This window comes from Talpa europaea (genome assembly GCF_964194135.1).
Source record: "Talpa europaea genome assembly, chromosome: 6".
In the NCBI taxonomy this organism is placed as follows: domain Eukaryota; kingdom Metazoa; phylum Chordata; class Mammalia; order Eulipotyphla; family Talpidae; genus Talpa; species Talpa europaea.
The window spans coordinates 73,194,684-73,206,929 of record NC_140072.1 but is presented as its reverse complement, the minus strand read 5'-3'; the positions used below and the strand labels follow the sequence as shown (position 1 = coordinate 73,206,929).

At 35.5% G+C, this 12,246-nt stretch overlaps 1 protein-coding gene across 1 annotated transcript in view; it reads right to left on the bottom strand.

Moving 5' to 3' along the window:
- Positions 1–12,246, bottom strand: part of RNF17 (ring finger protein 17) — a gene marked incomplete at both ends in the record, with an annotated part of 172,088 nt that overhangs the window by 144,439 nt on the left and 15,403 nt on the right. The window contains one exon of the mRNA XM_084234862.1: positions 10,163–10,263. Within this exon, the coding sequence (XP_084090988.1) occupies positions 10,163–10,263 (101 nt within the window). The remainder of the gene's footprint in view (positions 1–10,162; positions 10,264–12,246) is intronic.

The window sequence follows — 12,246 nt, the reverse complement described above, 5'->3', positions numbered from 1 at the left end:
TTCCTACAGATCCCAGCAGCACATGCACAGACTGGTGAGACCCTGGACATAAGACCCTCCTTGGAATTAAACAAATACAGAAGGAGGAGATTCTCTGTGACAGTGACCACTAACATATTCATAGTACTACTGCCCTACTGGAATTCAGATATAACAGTTTTTGACTCGATTGGACCACTAGTTTCCGACATCCCAGAAAGAGCATGCCAAAAAGATACCAGCCAGTACCAGCGACACAGTGTCCCAACGTATAGAACAAATTAGAAAACAAGCAGCAGGGAGAAGAAAAACTACATGCAACCAAGCAAGTCCTCAAGAAAAAGACACACCACAAAAAGGAAACCACCCGCCAGATTGCAACGACAGTGACTTGGAAGAACTTCTGAGCCTTCTAGAAAGATAATTTAAAATTGCCGTGATTAAAAAACTGACAGAAGTCATTAAGGAAAACAACGATCAGAAGAATGAAATTCAGTCCCTAAAGAGGGAAGTGAAGGAAATGCAGGAGATCAAAGAAAAAAATGGATTAATTAATTAAAGAACTCTGGGAAAAGCAGCAATAACAGAATAGATGAATTGGAAGAATGAATAAGCACTCTCAAAGACACAGAAATAAAAAGAACCAAAACAGAAAAGGAAAGAGAAATACAAAGGAAAAAACTGAAGAAAGACTTTGGGAACTATCGGACTCCATGAGTAAAGGAAATATAAGAGTTATAGGAATCCCAGAAGGAGAGGAGAGAGACCTAGGAACAAAGAAAATATTCAAGGAAATAATTGAAGAGAACTTCCCAAATGTGAAGAAGAAGCTGAAAATAGACATTCAAGAAGCAAAGAAGAACACCAAACTTCCATGATGAAAGGAAAAATACAGCAAGACACATAATTATAATAAAGCTCCCAGGAATCCAAGACAAGGAAAAAATAGTGAAGCTGACAAGAGGGAAGAAACAGGTAATATACAAAGGAAAACCAATGAGGCTGACATCAGAATTCTCCAAAGAAACATTACAGGCAAGGAGATAGTAGAGGGACATAGTCAACAGACTACAAAACAACAAATGCCAACCCAAAATACTCTATCCTACAAAGCTTTCCTTCCTCTATGAAGAAAGAATAAGGACTTTCCCAGACAAACAGAAACTCTGGAATTTCATTATGACTAAATCCCCACTCCAAAAAATACTAAAAGGAGTCCAACAGAGGGATGAATAACAACGAAACAAGGTCAAAAAAAAAAAAAAGGGAAAAAAAGTTATTAAAGAATAAATAAATCAGAGGAAAGACAAACAAAATGGCAAATACAGATGGTAACATTTCACTATTAACTCTAAATGTAAATGGACTCAAGTCTTCAATAAAAAGACAAAGAGTCACAGGCTGGATTAAGAAACAAAACCCAACTTTTGCTGTCTCCAGGAAACATTTAACTACAAAAGATAAAAACACACTGAAAGTAAAAGGATGGAAAACAATCCTTCAAGCAAATGGACCAAGAAAGAAGGCAGGAACAGCTATATTTATATCAGATAAAACAGATTTCAAACTCAAAAAGGTAAAAAGAGACCCCAACAGTCACTATGTTATGATCAAGGGGACAATACTTCAAGAAGAAATAACACTCATTAACCTATACTCACCAAATGAAAGAGCACCAAAATATATCAGACAACTATCAGCATCTCTGAAAACAGACATCAGAGAAAACACATATGTAGTAGGAGACTTCAATACACCACTATCAACAATGGATAGATCAACAAGTCAAAAAATGAGTAAGGACACTAAAGCTCTAAATAAGGATCTAGAGCTCCTGGGCTTAACAGACATCTACAGAACACCAAACCCAAAAAATCTGACTATACATTTTTCTGAAGTGCACACGGATCACTCTCCAGGATTGATCACATGCTGGGACATAAGACAAACATCAACAGATACACCAAGAATGAATTCATACCAACCATCTTCTCTGATCATGAAGGCATCAAACTAGAAATAAACCATAAAAAGAAGGCAAGGAACTCTCCTACCTCAAGGAGATTGAAACCCACACTACTCAAAGACCATTGGACTAATGAGGAGATCAAAGAAGAAATTAAAAAATACCTTGAGTTGAATGACAAGGAGGACGCCAATTTCCTAAATGTATGGGATGTAGCAAAAGCAGTAATAAGAGGAAAATATATAGCAATAAAGGCTCACATCAAGAAACAAAAAAGAACTCAAAGAAACAACCTAATCTCAAAGCTCAAAGATCTAGAAAAAGAACAACAAAAAAACCCTAAAACCAACAGAATAAAAATCAAAGCAGAAATAAATGAAATCAAAACTAAAAAAAAAAATCCAAAAGATCAATGAAAACAAAAGTTGGTTCTTCGAAAAGATAAATAAAATGGACAAACTCCTAGCCAGGCTCACAAAGGAAAAACAGGAGAAAGCACAGATAACTAGGATGACAAATGAAAGAGGAGAAATCACAACAGACACAGCAGAAATCAAAAGAATAATCAGAAACTGCTATGAACAGTTACATGAAAACAAGTTCAACAATCTAGAAGAGTTGGACAAATTCCTACAACTCTATAATCACCCAAAGCTAGATAAAGAAGAAATAAAATACCTAAACAGACCAATTACAAGCAGCAAAATGGAAATGGTAATCAAAAACCTCCCCCAAAACAAAAGCCCAGGACCTGATGGATTTACAAATGAATTCTACCAAACATTCAGAAACAAATTAGTGGCTATGCTTCACAAAATCTTTCAAAAAATTGAGAAGGAAGGGATAATACCAAACATGTTCTATGAAGCCAACATTACACTAATACCAAAACTGAACAAGGACAACACAAATAAAGAAAACTACAGGACAATCTCTCTAATGAAAACGGATGCAAAAATCCTAAATAAAATTTTAGCTATCAAAATCCAACAATGTATCCTTAAGATAATTCACCACGACCAAGTAGGATTCATTCCAGGGACACAAGGATGGTTCAACATCCGAAACTCAATCAATGTAATCCAACACATCAACAAAAAGAAATATAAAAACCATATAATATCAATAGATGCTGAGAAAGCTTTCGACAAAGTACAACATCCGTTTATGATAAAGGCCCTTGAAATTCTCAGGATACAAGGAACATACCTCAACATCATAAAGGCCATATATGAGAAGCCCACAGCCAGTATCATTCTCAATGGTGAAAAGCTGAAAGCATTTCCATTAAGATCTGGAACAAGACAAGGATGTCCACTCTCACCACTGCTTTTCAATATAATACTGAAAGTCCTAGCCAGAGCAATAAGACAAAAGAAAGACATACAAGGAATCCAAATAGGGAAGGAAGAAGTTAAACTATCACTATTCGCAGATGACATAAAATACATAGAGAACCCCAAAAACTTCACAGAAAAACTAATTCAACTAATTAATCAGTTTAGTAAAGTGGCAGGATACAAAATCAACACGCAAAAAACAGTAGCCTTCCTATACACAAACAATAATTCTGAAGAAGATATCAAAAAAACCATCCCTTTTATTATTGAAACAAAAAAAAAATCAAATACTTGGGCATAAATCTAACAAAAGAGGTAAAGGACCTATACAAAGAAAACTATAAAACACTGTTAAAAGAAATAGAAGAAGACACAAAGAAATGGAGAGACATCCCCTGCTCATGGATTGGAAGAATTGACATTATCAAAATGGCCATCCTTCCAAAAGCAATTTACAGATTCAATGCTATTCCAATAAAAAGTTCAATGACATTCTTCAAAGAAATAGAACAATTATTGATGAAATTCATATGGAATCACCAAAAACCCAAATAGTCAAAGCTCTTCAGAAAAAAAAAAAAAGGAAAGGCAGGCATCCCACTCCCAGATTTCAAACTATACTACAAAACCATAATAATCAAAACTGCATGCTACTGGAACAAGAACAGACACACGGACCAATGGAACCAAATAGAAAATCTAGAAATAAACCTGCAGCTTTATGGTCAACTAAACTTTGACAAAGGAGCAAAGAATATGCACTGGAGCAAAGAAAGTTTGTTCAATAAATGGTGCTGGGAAAATGGGGTCACTACATGCAAAAGAATGAAGCTTGACTACTGTGGACTTCTAGTGAGTCCTGTACCTGGGACGTGGTGGTGAAGGAAATCAGACATGCGGAACTATCATGTCCAGCATGCAGTGAATCTTTATTTTCTTAGTGCTCTTTTATACACTACTTTAAGTGCAGCAAGTGTAACATCAAAGCATACCATATAATGACAGCATATATGACTGATTATTCTGCTTTCTTACTATTATCTATTTCAGACAGTAGGGTGCCAGGTAGTTAGTTCTCATGCACATAATCTTATCACCCCCTAGCTAGAGCATGGGAATTTCGCTCATTATTTCTTGTTATTCTAAGACTATGGAGTCATAGAGGCCTGACTCCACGCAGGTACTCAACACCAGGTCCGGTCAGCAGAGGTTTTCTCTAAGGCACATGTGTTTTCACATGCCTTTGGGACTCAGGTGAAGGCCCTTCTACTCACTGCGCGGGGTCTCTCCCAACAGACTACTACCTCACACCATGCACAAAACCAACTCAAAATGGATTAAAGAACTAGACATAAGACCTGTAACCATAAAATATATAGAAGGAAATATAGGTGAAACACTACATGACATGCACCTCAAAGACATCTTTATAGACACATCACCCAAAGCAGTGATAGTGAAGGCAAAGATAAACAGCTGGGACTACATCAAATTAAAGAGCTTCTGCACAGCAAAAGAGACAATAACAAAAACAAAGAGAAACCCCACCGACTGGGAGAAAAATTTTACACACAACACTAATGAAAAAGGACTGATCACAAAAATCTACAAAGAGCTGATGAGACTCAACAAAAACAAAGAAAATAATCCAGTCAAAAAATGGGCAGAAGAGCTAAAAGGAAACTTCTCCAAAGAGGAAATGCAAATGGCCAATAGGCATATGAAAAAAGGTTCAACATCACTTGTAATCAGGGAAATGCAAATCAAAACTATAATGTGATACCATCTTACACCAGTGAGAATGGCACATATTAAAAAACTAGCAACAACAAATGTTGGCAGGATGTGGAAATAAACTCTCCTGCCCTGCTGGTGGGAGTGCAATATGGTCCAACCACTATGGAAAGCTGTGTGGAGATTTCTTGAACTACTAAAGATAGAGCTTCCATATGATCTAGCAACTCTGCTCCTAGGTATTTACCCAAAGGACATAGAAACATTAATTCCAAAGGGCAACTGCATCCCTATGTTTATAGCAGCACTATTTACTTAGCTGAGCTATGGAAACAACCCAAATGGCCAAAAATAGATGACTGCATCAAGAAGATGTGGTATATACACACAATGGAATATTACTCAGCAATCAAAAAAGATAAACACATGCAATTTGCAGCAACATGGATGGAGCTGGAAGGGATCATGCTCAGTGAAATAAGTAAGAAAAAGAAAAATACCAGATGGTCTCACTCATAGCAGGAATTTAGAAAACCTAAATAAGAGACCAGGAAAAAGACTAATTACAATAAAGTAAATATCAAAATCAACAAGCAACTATAGACCAGAGACACACCACAGTGGAGGGCTGGGGGAGGAGAAGAGGGATTAGGGTCAGAAAAAGGGAGTGGGAATTGTATGGGGAATATAACCAAAATGAAAATGCATACATTATGCAAAAATGAAAAATGATGTAAGAATTATATAAAATATTTTATAAAAATTATGCTAATGAATTTATAGTGTAAAAAAATATCTTAGCAAACTCAATTCAGTAATTCATCAAAAAGATTACACATCACAACCAAGTAGGATTTATTTCAGGGACACAAGTATGGTTCAACATCTAAAAAGCAATTAATGTAATTCACTACATCGACAAAGGAAGAACAAAAACCATATGATCATATAAATAGATGTTGAGAAAGCATTTGATAAAGTCCATCATCCATTTATGGAAGATCCTCAAAAACTTTGGGATCAAAGGACATATGTTAATACAATGAAAGCCATATATAACAAACCAACAGCTAACATTATTCTAAGTGGAGAAAAACTGAAAGACTTTCCATTAACATCTGTAACAAGACAAGGATGTCCACTCACTACTGCTTTTCAAAAGAGGAATAGAAGTCCTAGGTAGGGCAATCAGGCAAAAGAAAGATATAAAAAGAACACAAATAGGGAAAGAAGTAAAACAATCATTATATGCAGATGATATGATACTAAAAAATCCACCGAAAAACCCATTAAAACAATAAACCAAAAAGTAGCAAGTTATAAAAATCAATACACAAAAGTCAGTAGCCTTCCTATATGCAAACAATCAATCTCAAGAGAAGATATTAAGAAAACTATCCCATTTACAATTGTACCTCCCAAAATCAAACACCTGGATATACACCTAACAAAAGAGGTGAAAGACCTATGCGAGGAAAACCAAAAAACACTGTTAAGAAACAGAAGATGACACAAAGAATTGGAAAGATATTCCCTGCTTGTGGATCAGAAGAATTAACATTATAAAAATGGCCATCCTACCAAGCAATTTACAGATTCAATGCTATTACAATAAAAATCTCAATGATATTCTCTAAAGAAATAGAACAAATACTGTTGAAATTCATATGGAACCTCAAAAAACTCCAAACAATGAAATTTTTCCTGATTAAAAGGGGGAAGAATAGAGGGATTACATTCCCAAACTTCAAACAATACTACAAAGCCATTAAAATAAAACAGCATAATATTGGGACAAAAACAGACATATGGACCAATGGACTCAAACTGAAAACCCAGAAATAAAACCACACATATATAGACAACTGGGGCCTCCCCTGGTGGCGCAGCGGTTGAGCGCTGGGCTGCAAAGCTGTCCACAGCCTCTGCAGTGCCGGTTCGATCCCCAGCCACCGGCAAGGGTCCCACATGGTGCGCAGATCTCTCCTGCCTCCCTGGCTGCGCCCCTCAGCAGTGTATTTCTTCAGTCTGCCTGTTCTGTTCCCTGTTCTGGCTCTGGTGAATTCTCTCACCCTCCTGCGCTTCTGACTGTACCAAGTGCCTGTATAAATAAATCAATCTTAAAATATATATATATATAGACAACTAATCTATGACAAAGGAGCAAAGAATACACACTGGAACATGTAAAGCCTCTTCAATAAATGGTTTTGGGAAAACTGGACAGTGACATGCAAAAGAATAAAAATAGACTACTATCTCACACCATATACAAAAATCAACTCAAAGTAGAAAAAAAGACTTGAATGTAAGCCCTGACACCATAAAATATATAGGAAAAAATATAGGCAAAACACTCCATGACATAAACTCAGAAATACTTTTGAGGATTCTTACCCAGAAGTAAGGAAAACAAAAGGGAAGTAAACAGCTGGGACTACATCAAACTAAAAAGCTCTGTACAGCAAAAGAGACAAAAATCAAACAAAACAGATATCCCATTGAACGGGGGAAAATACACTCACATCATTGGACAGATAAGGGACTGATGTCAAAGATCTACAAAGAACTTACATAACAACAAAACCAAAGCAAACAACCCACTCAAAAATGGGCAGAAGATCTAAAAAGACACTCTCTAAAGAAGAAATGCAAATGGCTCACACACGTGAAAAAAATGCTCAACATCACTAGTTATCAGGGAAATGCAAATCAAAACCACAATGAGATACCACTTCACACCTGTGAGAATGGCCCACATTAAAAAAACCATGGAAACAAATGCTGGTGAGGTTGTGCAGATAAAGGAACTCTCTTACACTGCTGGTGGGAATGTAAACTGGTTCAGCCACTATGGAAAGCTGTGTGGAGGTTCCTCAGAACACTAAAAATGGATCTACCATATGACCCAGCAATTCAACTCCTAGGACTACCCAAAGGACACAAAAACATTAACTCAAAAGGAAACTTGCATCCCTGTGTTTATTGAAGCACTATTTACAACAGCCAAGATATGGAAACAACCCAAACCGGCAAATGGATCACAAAGTTGTGGCATATTTATACAATGGAACATTACTCAGTGATCAAAAAAGATAAACTCACACCATTTGTGGCAACATGGATAGAGTTGGAAGGGATTATGCTAGGTCAAATTAGTCAGAAGGAAAAAGATAAATACCGGGTCAGTCTCACTTACATGTGAAATATAGAGAAACCAAACATAAGGTCAAGGGAAAGAAAAACTAGCAAGCTAACCATAGAACTGAGGCATACACCAAAGAATGGGGAGGGAGGAGAGGCAAAACAGGTGTGATTAACACAAGGGAATATGGTCAAGGTTCACAGGTGATATGATGGCGGGAGAACTATGGGGACTACAATGATGTAAGAAAAATATACGAAGAACTCAGATACTTCACCAAAGAAGACATAAGGTAGGTAGATCAACAGGCACATGAAAAGATGGTTATCATCTCTTATTAAAAGAAATACAGATCACAACAGTGAGATGTCACTTCATACCTGCCATTACCCCAAAGACAAGAAATACCAAGTACTGAAGAGGATATGAGAGAAGCAAACCCTTATACACTGTTGGAGGTAAAGTAAATTGGGGTAGCCATTATGGAAAGCATCATGGAGATTCCTCAAAAGATTAAAAATTCCCTACAATCCATTTATCCCACTTCTGGGCATTTATCCAAATATACAAAAGCATTAACTTGAAGAGTCATATTTACAGTCCCATATTTACTGCAGCACTATTTACAACAGCCAAAATTAAAAACAACCTAAGTGCCCATTATTTGATGAATGGATAAAGACGTATAATGAACAATGGAGTACTATTCAGCTATACAAAAGACAAAATCCTACTATTTGCAACAATATGGATGGGAACTAGAGAAAATCATGCTTAGTGAATAAGCTAGAAAGACAAACACCATTATGATTTCAATCATAACTCATAACTAAAGCAAAAATATATATTTGGACTATAAGACTGATTTAGTGGTTATCGTAAGGGGAGTGTGGGTGAATAGGAAAAAGGTGACAATGGTATGGTGAGGGATAGACTGGGACTTTTAGTGGTGAACTTAATGTGGTATATTTCTCAACAACGAGCATCTGAAACTTATACAATGCTAAATGCAGTATCACTTCAATTAAAAAAAATTGAAAAACCCTGAGGAATGTCTATTATTTAGAAAATTTCATGTGTAAGGTTTAATTTGCAAAGATGGAAATTTGATGTTCTCTACATTGTTATAAACAAAGTTAAAAATGACAACTTAAGAAAAAATGATATATGTATTTCTTAAGTATTAATTTTACTTGCTGAAAAAAATCTAAGATACTACTTCATACCCATTAATAAGGTAATTACTTTTTAAAAAGGGAAAATAACAATTGTTGGTGAAGATATGAAGAAATTAGACAACTGTGCACTTCTGGTATAGGTGCCATTTGTGTAGAAATGGCAGAAAGCAGTTTGGGTGTTCCTTAAAAATGTAAACAAAATTTCTCCTAAAAATTGTTAAAAAGGTGAATTTTATATATATATATATAAAATATATATATTTGACTACTATAAAAAAGGAAAGAAAATGACATTACTAAAGACCATAGCATCAACTGAGTTATTCATTGTGTATTGGGCCTTTGTCTAGGTCTCCTGATTAAAACAAAACAAAAAATAAGTTAAATGGACAAGGATATTACTAATTTTTTTGGGGTGGGGGTCAAGCCATAACTGTTATGAAATTTAACCTAAAGATTATATATGTATAAACATTTTTTAAAGTTATGGATATATAATACAGTATTTGCTTAGAAATGTGTATTAGATAGTGTTGAGTATTAGTTGCTTTGATGCAAAAAACACATTAAATAATGAAACTATATATAAGAAAAAACATACATTTTCTCAAGTATGCTAAATTCTACAAGAAAGAAAGAAGTTTGTTTATTTCTAACAGCCTTAGGAACAGAAGGCAAACAGTCAAAAACTATTTTAAAGTACACATTGTTTATTGTGAAGTTGTAAGCTTGTTTAAAATTTACTTAATAAAAAGGAATAAAATGACAAGTTAAAGTTAAAAATTTCAGTGCCTTTGAGTCTATAATTCTAAGATACTACCTGGAATCAAGAGAAGTAAAAAGCTGATCAAACTGTTTCTCCAGACTTTCTATAAGACTGAAGGTCTCTTCTTTTGTTTGATTGTGCATGTGTTCAAGGACCTAGAAAAAACATAACACAAAGACTAATTTGGTATTTTTATTTTACAGGAATTGTAGTGTCCAACATAATTTTAAAATTTCATGGTACTTTATTGCTTTTCAAAATTACAATACAAGAGGAGATTAAATCATAAAAATGGAGTAAGTAACAAAGTTCAACTTTAAATTTTGGTACTTGTCAGCAAGATCACATCTGCATTAGCACTGTGTATTCAAAGATTGTCAAAATGGTCTAGAAAATACACTAAGCTTTCTAAACTCCCTACCCACTGTCCAGATACCAGACAGTTCCCTTTACTACCTGTGATACACACACACTAAGAGTGTTTGACACCAATAAATAATTGACCAAGTTTTTTTAGATCCTACTGAAATGCATTTGAGGAATACTGAATATAAAAATCAGTTTTTTAATCTTCATTTTCCACAAGTCTACAAAAAGAGCTAATGGTACATGAAAAGAATATCCAGTGACCTGGATGGATGGCTACTAATAGTTCCCTCCTGGCTGTGTCTATATAAGTCAAAGATGTACTTAAGATAATTTAGAAAGCCAAAACCTTAACTGTGGAGTGCCAGTTATCTAGTTGGGTTGTTTATAGACATTACCGATATGATAGCCCAATCCTAGTATGGACAAAGTCACATCTAGAATTTTCCAGAGGCTAACAAAACCTGCTATAAGAAGTAACAATGTAGGACTGTAGTTTTACAAAGTTATCAGATATTATTAGATGTATGAGTAATTTCCTTTTAACCAAACAAAAGGCTGAACGCTTATTCAAATACTTAGTTCCACAACTACAGAGGGATGCTGAGAATGTAAATGTGGGTTGTGTGGAAATGCCACACTATTAAGGGCTAAGAAATCTGAAAAGCAAAAAAAGGAATATAATTCAGCAAAGGGTAGAGAAGGCTGATTATTGGGTCAATTAGTAGTAATTTCTGTTGAAATGAATGTTGCTCAAAACAATGTCTGACTTGCTCTTTTCACCCTCGTCTAGTGCAGAGACAGCATTGTAAAATGGAGCAAATACTAATTTTGAAATAAAGATGACAATCTGTTGATGATGAGGGCTGTTAGAAAGTTGCCAAGAGCAACTATTTACAATAGGTAAGCTATGGAAACAACCCAAATGCCCCCAAATAGATGACTGGATCAAAAAGATGTGGTATATATACACAATGGAATATTACTCAGCAATCAAAAAGGATAAACTCATGCCATTTGCAGCAACATGGTTGGAGCTAGAAGGGATTATGCTCAGCAAAATTAGCCAGAAAGAAAAATATCAGATGGTTTCACTTATAGGAGGAATGGAGAGGAACCAAATAAGGGATCAGGAAAAAAAATAACTATAATAAAGTAATAATCAAAATCAACAAGCAACCATAGACCAGAAAATTCTGTAGGAGAGGAAGAGGGAGAAGGATCAGGACAGGGGTGGGAAGAGCACAAGGGACTATGGTGATATGGTGCACAGGTCAACTGGTGGTAAGAATTTCATGGGAAATCATACATGGCACAGAAATGAAGGATGATGTAATATATATATATATATACACACACACACACACATATGTGTGTATATATATATGTTTGTGTGTGTGTGTGTATATGAAAGAAAGTGTTGCCAAGAGAGGTTGGGAAATCTTCCCAGAAAGGTTTTAAGAAAGGAGCAGAGGTTGATCTACCAGTATTTTAAATTTTCTAAGTTTTTTTAATTTCTTTTTATCACTGTATGAAGCAAATCATTTTGGATAGCTGAATTTCTGTCCAAAATTGAAGAATAGCAGGATTCTTGACAAAAGTGATATTTGGGGATGATGTCACCATCATGGCAGTGAACGGATGCTAGGATCAAGTTTTCCCATAAAAACAACAGATGAGGGGGGGTGTCTCCCTGGTGGTGCAAGGGGTTTAAGCGTCAGCACTATGAAGCTATCAGCAGCCACTGCAGCACGAGTTCGATCCCTGGCCAG